We start from the raw sequence: 14,899 nt of genomic DNA, 5'->3' as shown, positions 1-14,899 counted from the left end.
GGCCCCCTCCAAGCCCCTAACAAAGAAGGCCTAGTCATTTCAGCTGAGACAATCAGAAACCCTTCATCTGCCAGAAGCACTAGGGAAGAATGTTTGGTGAGCCAGGCCAATGAAATTCTGCATGGCCATGCACACATCACAGCAAGCAGGGCATCGCACCCAGCCTTTGAAGACACTCCTTTTAAGTTAATCTCCCCTCCAACTAAACTTTTTCCAAATCTCTTCCTGCCATTTGGAAGTTGAGTGATTCTCAGCTGAAAAGGCCTGTATAGACGAGGTGCAGATGGCAGCAGTTACAGCCCTCACCAGATGCTACAGTCTCTAATTTGATTGAAAGGATATAATTAGACAACAGAAACACTTTAATGAAAGAGCAAAACATGGAGGGAGGGAAGGATTGAAGGCCCTTAACTGATGCCAAAACACCCACCAGTAATAGAGGCTTTGAGTCTGGGGAAAGGGAAGGGGAAAGCCCCTTAAAAGGACAGTCCCCATCCTGTTTATTTCCCCATAGACATAGGAATAGGGATTTTATTATTGTAGATTTCCACTGTATTTTATGTGGGAACAATCTGATTAGAACCAGAAGGGTCTTCGGAAGAACATCAAAGAAAAACAAATATGGCTTCTGTGGTCATTATTAAAAATATTTTTACCAGCCCAATAATTTTCTTTGAAGATGAATTTTTATAGATTGAACAACAGCAAGTAATTTACATACTGTGATGGGATTGGTTAGCAATCCCCACTAGTCTAGAAGAGAACTACTTGGTTGCCATGTTTTCCTCCAACTTTAGGACACTAAGGCACATGCACAGCCATCTAATATGTCTGTTTGGAAGGTACGAAGAAACCAGGCAGAGTCAATCATACACGCTGATAGCTACAGCCACTCTGAATCATCTTTAAAAGTTGCCTACACTGTTTTTACTATTTCCTAGCTTTAAAATTTTGAGTGTGAGTATACCGTTCGGGTTCTAACCAAGAATCTAACCAAACTGAAATAAATTCAGCCCTCAAAGTCTGCAGTTGCTAATGTGGTGTGACACTTGGGTTTGGAAGCGGCTGCAGCCTCCTCAGCCCACTAGAAGCAGGGGCCCGCCCTTGTGGCAAATTGAACAATAAAAGTTTAATGCTTTGGCTACTTGCCAGGTATTAAATCCGTGGCAAGGGAAGCTAGAAGCTGGGCGCAGCAGAGGGGTAGCTCTGAGAGGGCCCTGTTGTATAAATGCAGGGAGAGAGGCAACTTTGCGTGTGAGGTGGCCTAAAACGTTTTGTCTGCCAAGGTGCTCCCTAGCACCCCAATTCATTCATTCCTCTTTAAACTGGTACAAGTCCAGGCTAGGGAGGTGTTTACCTAGAAAGAGAATTTAAAAGTGGGGGAAGGGATTCCCTTAGAAGAGAAGTCACATTTCTGTGGAGTAGTTATTTGTGAGGTGTATGGACGCCAATCTGACATTTTTCTGTGATGGCCTCTTTCCTTTGCCTCATCAGTCTGAATCCAGACAAAGTCTCAGAAGGTGAGGTGAGGGTTGAGGGAAGTACTGCCTTGGGAGGAAGACTATGAAGATAAGAGAGGGAGGAAAAATAGAGTGACCTCAGATGGCTCCTCCTAGACTAATACTTACAGGTTCCAGCTGGATTCTCAAGGTCAAACTGAATATAGAAGGAATGTCAGTCATCATTCTCACCAATGACGAGGCTGCACAGTGAGACGGCTAGAAGGTAACCTGCCTAGTGGCGTTGGGGGTGCTGGATCTCACTTCAAACCTATACAGGTAGTTTTCTAAGGGACACATTCACTTCCTCCTATGTTGTCCTTATTCAGGCAGCAGACACTCAGGCAAAAGCTACAGATCCAAACTTCCGGCCTCTCTCAAGTGTTTTGCATTAACTGTTCCACAGTACAAGCACAACCAACTTGGTATGTTTGAATGTTTCATTTTGTTCTTTCAGAAATGTTTTAATTAAAACAAAATAATCAGCCATGCTAAGCACATTGTTGTTTTTTAAAACGACTTTAAATATGACAACAGAACCATGGACATAAAAATTAACTGCCTAGGAAAGTCATAGAAGTTCGTTTTCTTTTTTTTTCTGGCTGTTTTTCTGTGTCAGGGCTGGTGCCATCTGCTGCCTGGGCTTTCCTCTGAGAAATAGATCTCTCAACGGTTTGTTCTAAGCAACATCTGCAGGCATAGTTGAACAAACCATAGGCAGTTCCAAGGCAGGCACTATTTATGTAGCGTACACTGAACCATGCTGAATTTTTCTTTAGGACATTTTCAGGGTGTTCTTTTTTTTTTTTTTTTTTTGAGACAGGGTCTTGCTCTGTTGCCCAGACTGGAGTGCAGTGGCACAATCTCACCTCACTGCAACCCTGACCTCCCAGCTCAAGTGATCCTCCCACCTCAGCCTCCTGAGTAGCTAGGACTACACGACATCTGGCTAATTTTGGTTTATTTTTTGTAAAGACACGGTTTCACAGAGACAGGGACTCACTATGTTGCCTAGGCTGGTCTCAAACTCCTGGGCTCAAAGGATCCATTCACCTGAGCCTTCCAAACTGCTGGGATTACAGGCTTGAGCCACTGCACCTGGTCTAAAAGTCCTATTAAAGACCCAAATGTATGTGCATGAACTTTTCCCCATACGTATCTTTTAAAAAAAATTGTGGTAAAATATTAACATAAAATTTACCATTTTAACATTTCTCCCATATGTATCTTAAAGTTAGTTAACAGTAAATGGTAAAAGTTTCATTCGTTCACCAAAATCAAGCCTCCTTCTCACCTTTTCTAGACCAGTGAACACTGAAAAAAATCAAAAGACATGGACCTTGAACAGAACTCAGCAAAGCACAGCCTGTGGCCCAAATCTGGCTCACTGCCTGTTTCTGTATGGCCCACAAGCTAAGACTTAAAAAATCTATAATTTAAAAAAGTTTTGAAAAATCAAATAAACAATATTTTGCTAACATAAAAATTATAGGAAATTCCCAGCCTGGGCAACGTGGTGAAACCCCGTCTCTACTAAAAATAAAATACTAGCCAGGCATGGTGATGCATGCCTGTTATCCCAGCTGAGGCAGGAGAACTACTAGAACCCGGGAGGCAGAGGTTGCAGTGGGCCGAGATCGTGCTACTGCACTTCAGCTTGGGTGACAGAGTGAGACTCCGTCTCTTTAAAAAAAAAAAAAAAAAAAAAAAAAAAAAAAAGGAAATTCAAATTTCAGTGTCCATAAAGCCTTACTGAAACACAGCCATGCCCATTCATTTGTCTTTTGTCTATGCTGCTTTTGCCCTACAGAGTTCAATAATTGCAACACAGATAGTATAAGGCCCATGAATTTCATATTATTTACTGTCTTCCTTTACAAAAAATGTTTGCCCATACCTGACCTAGATTATCAGTTGACATTTCCAGACTCAAAAATTCTAAACTAAGGATGGTATATTCCCCATCACCAAAAATCCCTAATCTGTATATTGTGAAGCTATTTAAAGCAATATATTTTATCTTACTTATTGCTTTTGGTCTAACTATGCTAAACCATGAGTTTATCAATAATATCTGTATTGAGTGCATCAACTTTCTGTTTATGAGTAGTGAGCCTAAAAGGAATGCTTTCTTGCTTTAAGATTTATAAAGCGGCTCATTGCCTATCTCAAATATTTGTTATTTATTTATTTTGAAACAGAGTTTTGCTCTTATTGCCCAGGCTGGAGTGCAATGGCATGATCTCAACTCACCGCAACCTCTGCCTCCTGGGTTCTAGCGATTCTCCTGCCTTAGCCTCCCAAGTAGCTGGGATTACAGGCACGCACCACCATGCCCAGCTAATTTTTTGTATTTTTAGTAGAGATGGGGTTTCGCCATGTTGGCCAGGCTGGTCTCGAACTCCTGATCTCAGGTGATCCGCCTGCCTTGACCTCCCAAAATGCTAGAATTACAGGTGTGAGCCACCGCGCCCAGCCTCAAAGATTTAAATGGTTTGTCCAGGGGCTAAAATATATTTTCACAAAAATATCAGGTCTCCGATAGCACGTCGAAATGGTGTTTCTTAAAATACTCAGAGTATACAAGTAACTGGTATGCACCCTTCACTCCTTCACTGCTTCAGCCCCCATGTTGCTTACAGGTAATTCTATTAGCATTAATGAAGTCCCCAAGAGGGCCAAGAATTGGTAGAGAGTATGAAGCTCTAGCTGTTAACTGAACTCATAGGTTTTATGGCAAACACATTACTGGCGAGTGGGGCAAATTCCAGATGAGGAGTTAGAGGAGAATGAGCATCAGTCTATAAACTTATAAAAGGTATTCACAGCAAACATAACCTGAGTGGAGAAGCTCTGTTGATGTGCACCTGATAGACCCTAAAGGTAGTAAAACACTCAAGTGAGTAGACCATAAATTCCATAAATTCCAGATGGGACCTACTACAGAGAACCTATCGACCCCATGGCCCTAGTTGCACTCCTCCTTGAAGGAAAGTCTAGATTCCATTACCTTCTACTTTCCTTCTTATGAGTTGTGAAGGAAGGAAGAGAATCTTAGAGGAAGAATGAAAAGAAGGGAGATCATTTGGGGTTGGCTACACATTGTAGTTAGAAGTAGGATTGATGGGGAATGAGCTAACTGTTTTTATAAAGTCAGCATTCAAAATGCAAACCACCAGTAATTTAAATATTACAAAACTGTGCAGAATATAAATATTGAAATAATTTTTTCCATCCACAAAATTTTAGAGAAAATTACAGTATCAAAAAATATAAAATGGCAAGTTTGGCATATCCTCAGAGTAAAATGTGTGTGTGTGATTTATTGGAAAGGATTTTAAAAGCTAGTGGGTAGGATCTAGACAGGATGTGTTGGTGAAGACCATGTGGTATCTCCCTAAAACTGCTTCTGCAACTAGACAGGAAAAGTCAAAAAAGCAAAGCACTGAGTTATCAGGACGGTAAGGCACCAAGCTGGCAAGGCTCAGTGAGTTCAGAACTTGGGCCACTTATCACAAATTATTTCACAATGATTATTTGCCCCTACCCCCAGACTCCTAAATAAAAGTACACCAAAATTTGGGGTGCAAACTTCATAAGAGCTGCCGCATTTGACCTTAAAAAAGCAAAGATATCTGGGAAGAGAATAGCTTTCAACAAGCTTAAGCAGAGTTGGCTCACTTGATGCTTTTCAGAGCTGCTACTCTGCCCTTTCCAGAAGGGGAACCAGTCTATTTCCACCCATACCTCTCTCTTTGTAGGGGTCATTAAACCCTGACCACACAGATAGCAAAGTGGAGCAAGGGGTTACTAGGTTACAGTTATGTTGACATATCCTGGCTCTCGGAATGTCCCTCACTCCTCACAACAGTAGAAGTGATCATACTGTAGAAGTCCCATAAAAGACGGTGATCACTCAGAAACCACTTACTGAGCCTCAGTGGAGACCCCAGTTCTACTAACTTAAAGCCAAGCTTTGCCTTTTACAGAAATGAATCAGACCGAAAACTCTTAGCATTCCCAGGGTAAATGAGGTGTCTAGCACTAGATGAACTGTGAGGCCCTATAAAAGTATTATTAAAATATGTTTATTGACTCCCTCCTATATGTGGGTATGTTACCTACAGTATATCATTTAATCTTCACAACACTCTGCAAAGAAGTTATCCTGTCTTTACAGATGAGGAAACTGAGGCTCAGAGAGCTGAAGGCATGGCTCAAAGTCACGCAGTAAGTGACAACACCAAGTCCTAGCTTTTTCGCTAATCCAAGCCAATGAGTAAACAAAGCAACTCTGAGTTTTCTTACACCAGCAAAATCCCATCCTTTCCAACATCAGTCTGTGACTTTGGGTGGAGAACCCAGAGGCGGGTTTTCCTACTCCTGCAGACTGTTAATAAACTCTTCCCATCCCTTTCACAAATGTCCTATGCTCAACACCCAAACAGCCTGCAGAGAAATGCAACGCCCTGTTGCCTTCTCTTCAACTTAGAAAGGATTCGGCTACAAGGTTGCGTGTGGAAGTTAAGCAAAGTCCAAGCTTCATCCTGGTCCAGGGCCTCACCTCGGGAAGACCTGGCCTTGGCCTTGGCCTGAGGAGTGAGTGACCTGTCTAAGGTGTGGGCTGACCCAAAACACGGAGGAGCTCGGCGTTGCACCCTCAGGAAGAGCACCCTAAACTCAGTAGGGGAGAAGTTAACCATCACCGCTTCCTTTTTCCTCTCCCCCTTCTGCGCCATCACCTGAGTTATAGGGAAGTTCAAAGCGGCCCAGCGGAGAGAGAGGACACGTCCCATCCGTCTGGGTACAAGGTCGTCCCAGGACCCTAACCTGCTTCTAGCAGGGCGAACAAGTCCATCCCGTTCCTCGCGAGGCAGAAGTTACAATGTCCGCCAAGCGGGTGCAGCCGAGGACTCGGGAAAAGGGGCTGAGCGCCGGCTCCTCCCGCCTCCGCTCTGCTCTGCGCGGGGAGGCGCCGGGTTCCACCGGTGTAGGCGGGAGGAGAGGACTGGGGGACGCGGGGGCGTCGTAATGAGGCTCAGGGAGGGGACCTTGGCCCGGGGGAGGGATGTCGCTGAGGATCTTGGAGAGGGGCGTATAGCCTCTTGTAGAGGGGGAGTCGTCCCGGTGCAAGGTGCGTCGATGAAGGACTTGGGGCAGGATCCCAGGAGGTACTGGGGAGCAGGGGTCGTCCCGGCCCGGGAGGGGTCGCTGGGGACTTGGGGACGGGATCCCAGGAGGTACCGGGGAGCAGGGGGCGTCCTGGCCCGTGGGGAGTCGCTGGGGATTTTGGGACGGGATCCTAGGAGGTACCGGGGAGCAGGGGACGCCCCGGCCCGGGGGGAGTCGCTGGGGACTTGGGACGGGATCCCAGGAGGTACCGGGGAGAGGGGGCGTCCCGGCCTGGTTGGGGTCGCTGAGGGACTCGGGCAGCGGGTCCCAGATCCCGAGACAGAGGTGATGTCCCAGCCCGGGGGGCGTCGCAGAGGGGCTTGGAAGTCTCAAGGCGGAGGGGGCGTCCTGGGCTGAGGGGCGTCGCTGAGGAGCACCGGGTCCTGCAGCCAGGGGACAGTACCGGGCCCGGGGGTGTCGATGACGGGCCTGGGGGTAGCCCGGGTCCCAGGGAGGGACCATCCCGGCCTGAGGGGCGTCGCCTAGGGGCCCAGGGAAGGGTCCCGGAAGGTCCTGAAGCGGGAGGGAGGGGGCCCTCAGGCTGGCCGGCCCTTGTCGCCCCTCGAGTGGGCTCCGCTCAGGGCGGGCGGCGAGGGGTCGCTCACACTCACCGGGTCCGGGGCCGAGGCCGGGGCTGGGCGCGGGCCGGGCCGCCAGCGTGAGCGCCGCGGCGGAGAGCAGGGCGAGGCGGGCGGCGGGCGGCGCCATGGGCCGTCAGTGCGGGGCCCCGGGGCGCGGCCCGGGGGAAAGGGGGCAGCGCGGGGAGCCGGAGGCGGCCATGGGAGCAGGACGCGGGGCCCAAGTGTAGCCCCACCCCAGTCGCCCGGCCGCCCCGCCCCGGCCCGCCCAGCTCAGCGCCGCCACCGCCCCTGCAGCCTGGGGCCCGCCGGGATCCGCGGAGAGGCCCGGGGGGCGGAGCCCACTTCTCTCGCACGCCTCGCCCCGGCCGCGCGCCGCTCCTGCCACTCATGCACCAGGCCCCGCCCATCTCTCGCCTCACCTGGGCCCGCCCCGCAGGGCCCTCGGTTTGTCCCATGCAAGGGTAGGATCAGCAGGTGAGGGGCGGGGCCTCGTCCCGGCCTCCAAGTCACCAAGCGGTTTGGCGGGGCTGAAATAGGCCGGGCTCCCAGTGACCCCTGCTCCACTCTCACTTAGGTCGTGACCCACGCGCGAGCTCAGCTACAGCGGTAATAATTACAACAGCAGCTTGCAAACTGTTTTCCCTTGCTTAGGTCATCGTAATGGTTAAAAAAAGAATGCTTTGGAGAGTTCACATCCCACTTGGTCACCTGTGAGACCTTGGACAGGTTTAAAGGAAAAATAGCTCTTACCTCAATTTCCTCATCTGTTAAATGGAGGTGATAATAGCTACTACTCCTCAGAGCGGTTGCACTAAATAAGAATGCCTACTGCCGGGTGCGGTGGCTAACTCCTGTGATCCCAGCACTTTGGGAGGCCGAGACGGAAGAATCACTTGAGCCCAGGATTTTGAGACCAACCTGGGCAACACAGCGAGACCCCATCTCTACAGGAAAAAAATAAATAAATCAGTGGTCCCAGCTACTCAGGAGACTGAAGCAGGAGGGTCGCTTGAGCCCAGGAGGTCGGGCTTGCAGTAAGCCTTGTTCGCACCACTGCACTCCAGCCTGGGTGACAGAGCAAGACCCCATCACACACAAAAAAAAAAAAAACACGAAAGCATGGAAGCTTTTACGCACGCACAGTAGGAGTTCAGCAAATGTTGAATTTCTTTCTCCACCCCAAGTTTGCAGCCACATACTGACCCCTGGTTCCGTATCTTATCACATAGCCAGTTTCAACTAGGGCAAGTTTCCTGATCTGTCTGAGGCTCAGCCGTTTGCAGAATAGGAATAATAAAAGGCCTTCAGAGGATTCGATGAGATAGAAGCAAGTAAAACGCCCAACGCAACGTCCAGAAATGGATGGGACAGTGCTGCTTATCCTACAGGCTGAGATTTTAGGGATCAGAGAGCGCGCGGCTTGCTTAAACTTTCGGCCCCCGCGTGGTAGGCCCTTTGCCCGCCTCCCCCAGCCCCGACCCGGGCAAGGTCTTCCCCTGCCGCACCCGGGGTCGGTCGTGGGCCGTCCTCCTCCCCCGCCCTCCCCGCAGGCAGAGGGGATTTTCCTACAGCTCCCGCCTAAAGCGCAGCGGTGACGCCCGGCGGGGCAGGTCCAGGCGGCGCGCCGGGCGCTTTCAAGTCCCTGGTCCCAGGCTTGCAAGTGCAGACCTGCGCCCGGCGCGGCGGCGGGAACATCTGCCCCGGTGTGCAGACTCGCCGCACCCAGAGTGCGGCTGGGCGGGACCGGACCGCCTTGGGTACACTCGCCCCTGGGGCCCCTCAGCCCCCGGGCGCCGCCCCCTCATCCACTCCCAGAGCCCGCGTCCCCCCAAACTCCATTCCCCACCCACCGCTGCTCGCAGGGCCGGGCCCCAAGGGCGCAGCTACCTCCCACGAGGCCTCTCAATCTCTGTCCCTCTCTACCCACACGACTCAGCACTGTAGCAAGAAGAATCTTGTTCAGTTATTGTTTTCATGTGTCATTCCCGAGTTCAAGGATCCTCTGGGCTTCTTATTGGAACTTAGGGGCACCCACCATCCCCTCACCCAGCCAGCCTCTGTCCTGGGGACCCCCCCACCTCCTGCCACCGGTGATCCCCACTTTTGTCCAGCTTTCCCCTTTTCCACAATTTTGGGCCCTTCCCACCTTCTCCACCGGACCTGAGAACCCTTATTCCGGGACTTCTGTGCCCTCCCAGACAGCAGTGCCTTTGAAGAGAATGAAATGAGAAGATGCCGGTGAAGCCCTCAGCCCAAAGCAAACACTCAATAAAGTCGAACTTTCCTTCGTTCAGCAAATATTCAGCCAGGAACATGCCAAGGGCTGAGGATACAGCCACCAAGACCAAACCTTCCTCTTGGAACTTACATTCTAGTCAACCTGAAAACACGCAAATTCCGGAGAACAAAAAGTACTGCAAAGACAAGAAAATTATGTCGACCAAATGTTCTGTGGATTTTTTTTTTCTTTTTCTTTTTCTGGAGACAGGGCCTCCGTCTGTCGCCCACACTGGAGTGCAGTGGTGAGATCATGGCTCACTGCAGCCTCCAGTTCCCAGGCTCCGGTGATCCTCCCGCTTCAGCCTCCTAGATAGCTGGGACTACAGAGGCATGCCACCACGCCTGGCTAACCTTTGGACGACTTTAAACAGGATGCCGGAGAAAGACTTTAGCAAAGCAGGACACAGTTCTCTCCAGTTCACAAGGTTCTTTCTGCATCTCATTCAGGTTTCAGAGGAGAAAATAGGAAGGGCACCCAGGAGGTTGGAAACAAAGTTTATTTGGCCAAGTCTGGGCAGCTTAGAACCAGCCATATAATTGGCATGGCACAGTGAGAAATGAAAATGTATGTCCTTTGTCCAAACTTATTAAAAATTTCAAGACGGGCCAGGCGCCATGGCTCATGCCTGTAATCCCAGCATTTAGGGAGGCCAAGGCAGGTGGATCACCTGAGTTCAGGAGTTTGAGACCAGCCTGGCCAACATGGTGAAACCTCATCTCTACTAAAAATACAAAAAATTATCCAGGCTTGGCTGTGGGCGCCTGTAATCCCAGCTACTCAGGAGGCTGAGACAGGAGAATTGCTTGAACCTGGGAGGTGGAGGTTGCAGTGAGCCAAGATCGTGCCACTGCACTCCAGCCTGAGCGACAGAGCAAGACTCCATCTCAAAAAAAAAAAAAAAAAAGAATTTCAAGACAGTGACAGCAGAAGATAAAAAGATAAAGCATGTGTGGGGCCCTTCCAAGAAAGGGGGCCTATGTTGATATACAGGTTACACGCCCATGAAAATGGCCCTGTTGTACAACAGGACTCGGAAATTGTGTGCAAGCTCCTCCTGGCACTGGCTGCGGTGAAAAACATCCCTCTAGCCTTCTCCACCCCCACCTTCTCTTTTCCAGCTGAAAGCCCAGCACAGGTGATGGAAACAGTGCACAAGAGGCTAAAAATACAGCCCAGCATGTCTAGGTCATGGCGCTTAACAGCTCAAGGCCTTTTGTGGTCCTGGCTTCTGGCAGAGAGCAACCCGGGATACTCATTTCAGTGCTTTACATGCCTGGGGTGTTTAGCAGCTTTATTTCATGGAAAGAGTGAGGACACTGAATGCAGCTCCTGGGCCTCCAGAAAGATGTTGGTGTCCGTTTGTCTGTTTGCACTGTGCAAGTAAGGCCCCTTTCTTCCTCGGAGGGCAGCAGGATTGGCCAAGAAGCCAGGAGACCTACAATGTTGGAGTTTGGGTCATTCACGTGTCTTTGAAACTCCAGTTGGGATGATTTCTGCTCAAAGGGCAGTCATTTTATGGAGAGAGCCCTGGACGAGGGGGCCTGATTATAATGACAGCAATAACAAACGTTTACTGCAGACTTGACTAAGGCTATGCAGGGTGTCCACGGTTGCATTTCACAAAATCCTCCCAGTAGCCTTATGAGGGAGGCATTCTTACCAGCCCCACACCCACTGCAGAACAAAGAGAGATTAAATGACTTGCCCAAAGGTGACATTGTGTTAGAGCTGGGCTTTGAACCCAGGCAGTGGAACCCTAGTCTTACCCTCATAAGTACGAGGCTGGGCCAGGTGCGGTGGCTCACATCTGTAATCCTAGCACTTTGGGAAGCTGAGGCAAGTGGATCACAAGGTCAGGAGTTCAAGACCAGCCTGACCAACATAGTGAAACCCCATCTCTACAAAAATACAAAAACTAGCCGGGCGTAGTGGCGGGTGCCTGTAGTCTCAGGTACTTGGGAGACTGAGGCAGGAGAATCGCTTGAACCCAGGAGGCAGAGGTTGCAGTGAGCCGAGATTGCGTCACTGCACTCCAGCCTGGGCAACAGACCGAGACTCTGTCGCAGAAAAAAAAAAAAAGAAAGAAAGAAAGAAAGAAATTTAAAGACAGGGTCTTGAGCCCAGGCAGGGTGGCTCATGCCTGTAATCCCAGCACTTTGGGAGGCCGAGGCAGGTGGATCACTTGAGGTTAGGAGTTTGAGACCAGCCTGGCCAACATGGTGAAACCCCATCTGTAAAAAAAAAAAAAAAATACAAAAATTAGCCAGGTGTGGGGGCATGCACCTATGATCTCAGCTACTTGGGAGGCTGAGGCAGGAGAATCGTTTGAACCCGGGAGGCAGAAGTTGTAGTGAGCAGAGATAGTGCCACTGTCCTCCAACCCAGGCAAGAGTGAGACTCTGTCTCAAAAAAAAAAGATAGGATTTGATATGTTGCCCAGATCAGATTGGAGAGCAGTGACTATTCACAATCATGGCACACTACAGCCTCGAATTCCTGGGTTCCAGCAATCCTCTCACCTCAGACTTAGTAGCTGGGGCTACAGATGCTTGCCACTGTACCTGATGCCTCCTTGTTCTGTCATTAGGTCAGGTGTGGTAGCTCACACTTGTCATCCCAGCACCTCGGGAAGCTGAGGTGGGAAGATCTCTTGAACCCAGTAGTTCGAGATTACAGTGAACAAGGATAGAGCCACTGCAGTCCAGCCTGGGCAACAAGAAAGCCAGACCCTGTCTCTAAAATTAATAGTAATAGGCTGGGCACAGTGGCTCATGCTTGTAATCTCAGTACTTTGGGAGTCTGATCCTGGCAGATCACCTGAAGTCAGGAGTTCAAGTTCAGCCTGGCCAATCTGGCAAAACCCCATTTCTGCTAAAAATACAAAAATTAGCCGGGCGTGGTGGCTCATGCCTGTAATCCCAGCTACTTGGGAGGCTAACGCAGTAGAATCACTTGAACCCTGGTGGTGGAAGTTGCAGTGAGCCGAGGTCATGTCACTGCACTCTAGCCTGGGCAAGAAAGCCAGAGTCTGTGTCAAAAAAAAAAAAGAAAAAGAAAAGAAAAAAGAAAATTAATAATAATAATCAATAAAAAATAAAATAATAGGTTTCTGTCACCAAATGCTTATTGAGTGGTCCAGAGCTGGGATTGGAATTAGGCAAGTGAAGTATGTGCCTCAGGCACAGAGTTTAAGAGGATTTTTAGAAAACACAGTAAAAAATCCGGTAATCAAGATAAATATTATTTAATAGATATTTTATACATCTAATAAATATATTTAGTAAATAGTATTTAATGCAATATTTTAAAATAATTTTTTAACATCTAAATGAATGCAAAAAAGTCCATTATGAACAGACTGTCCCAACTTTAAGTGAAGATAGGATCTATATTCCTGATTTTCCTTAGCCTTAGGCTTGAGGCTGCACTGTTTCATTACTGAGTCTCCCAGGATTCTGGCTCAGACAACTAGTGACGGGAAATTCAAGAGAGGCAGTCATTTGCTTGTTCTGATGGGGGTGAAGGAAGAGAAAGAATCTGGTCTTGAACATGAGTTAGAGGTGTCTGTGGGGCATCCAGGTGGGCACCTCTGAAAACTCACAGTAGGGTTTGGGTTAGCACTGAGCGGGGCATTGGCTGGGTGCGGTAGCTCCTGCCTGTAATCCCAGCACTTTGGGAGGCCGAGGCAGGTGGATCACCTGAGGTCAGGAGTTCAAGACCAGCCTGGCTGACATGGTGAAACCCTATCTCTACTAAAAATACAAAAATTAGCTGGGCATGGTGGTGAGTGCCTGTAATCCCAGCTACTCAGGAGGCTGAGGCAGGAGAATTGCTTGAACCCAGGAGACAGAGATTGCAGTGAGCCAAGATTGTGCCACTGCACTCCAGCCTGGGCAGCAGAGCGAGCCTCCATCTCAAAAAAAAAAAAAAAGAAAAAAAGAAAAGAAAACAAAGAAAGAAAGGAGAAAGCGTGGGACATCTGCAGGAGTCAGGTGAGAACTGGTGGGAAGGCACACAGGACACCATTATTTCGCATACTTGGCCCACAATTGGTGCATATTCAGCACATGTGGTCCAAATCATTCGTCCTCCGAGTTTGCATCATAGTTCAGGAATCTTTTCCAATTCTTTCCCATCCAAAGTGTTTCTCTTCTGCATCATAAGCCTCAGATATGTTCCCACATGGGTATGGAAGTTTACTGCTTGGGTGTTAAAACAAAAACACCTGAGGAAATTAAAAGCAACTAAATTCCACTAGAATTGCGTGGGTGGGGCGGGGCCATAAAGGTGGAAGACAAGAATTAATAGAAATTGACTCAATTTCTTCTTTATTAGCTGATCCACCAGAAGGAGAATAAGAGCTAAGAGAAGCTAAAAAGAAGAAAGGTAGTAGTAAAGGAAAGACAAAAAAGAAAAAAAGGAAGAAGGAAGATTATAGGAGCTAAAAATACTGTGAGGAAACTTTGGCTAAACATCAAAGAAGGACAGATGTGTTTGCAAATAGAAGCGGTGCTTTAGATATGTCAGGAAGCACAGCTCCAAATGATGGGTGGAAAATAAAGGTTAGTGAGACTGAGCTCAGCAGAATAAAAAAGCTTCATTGGAGAATCAAACTAAGGAAGAGGTCTTTCATCAACATGGAAACCCTACTGCTTCAACCCTGAGTTCCCCGAATCAAGTGCTGGCACCCATGATGGAAACTCTTGCCATGGTTTTAGTACCCTGGACCAAATAGTCATTCTATTCTGACTTTATAATTCTAAACAATCTTTGATGGGACAATCTCTGCTAAAGACTAACCACTTCCTTATCTTATCTTCAGCTAACTGCTTCCCTTTCCGTTTAACAAAGCATAGAATATTCTGAACAACTCCCATAACCAGGGGATGTAGCTCCTCTACATTCAACACTTCTGTGAGGTCAATCAATCTGACAAATATATAATGAAGATGGATCATGAAAGTCTGATACCCAAGTCAGATCAGAAACTTTCCCTATTTCCAAGAGGCTCATTGCTTGCCTTCATACACTAGATTTTTTTTCTTTGTTCTTTTTCTTTTTGTAGAGATGGGGTCTTGCTTTGTTGCCCAAGCTCATCTTGAACCCTGGATTCAAGTGATCCTTCTGCCTCAGCCTCCCAAAGTGCTGGGATTATAGGTGTGAGCCACCACACTGGCCATAAACCAGATTGATGCACATGAATGACCTGAGACAAAGATCATATCAAATGTTGCATTACATCACTTAGACCATGAGCAACAGGAGCTCAAGAAAGGGCCAGATGAGTAAATGGACCATAATATTAACAACATTCACATGGTCAGGCACGGTGGCTCATGCCTGAAATCCCAGCACTTTGGGAGGTG

The 14,899-nt window shown here is 48.3% G+C and overlaps 1 protein-coding gene across 2 annotated transcripts in view; it reads right to left on the bottom strand.

The window, feature by feature from the left end:
- Window positions 1–7,475, bottom strand: part of KREMEN1 (kringle containing transmembrane protein 1) — a 98,499-nt gene extending 91,024 nt beyond the window's left edge. Inside the window, exon 1 of one of the 2 annotated variants that reach the window (XM_003258040.2) lies at window positions 7,283–7,475. In XM_003258040.2, the coding sequence (XP_003258088.1) occupies window positions 7,283–7,379 (97 nt within the window). In that variant the 5' untranslated portion in view covers window positions 7,380–7,475. The remainder of the gene's footprint in view (window positions 1–7,282) is intronic. The other variant, XM_012508212.1, reaches the window with a different exon arrangement.
- Window positions 7,476–14,899: the final 7,424 nt, after the last annotated feature.

This window comes from Nomascus leucogenys, chromosome 7b, assembly GCF_006542625.1.
Source record: "Nomascus leucogenys isolate Asia chromosome 7b, Asia_NLE_v1, whole genome shotgun sequence".
In the NCBI taxonomy this organism is placed as follows: Eukaryota; Metazoa; Chordata; class Mammalia; order Primates; family Hylobatidae; genus Nomascus; species Nomascus leucogenys.
The sequence above is the reverse complement of the archived record's forward strand: the minus strand, read 5'-3'. Positions and strand labels throughout refer to the sequence as shown.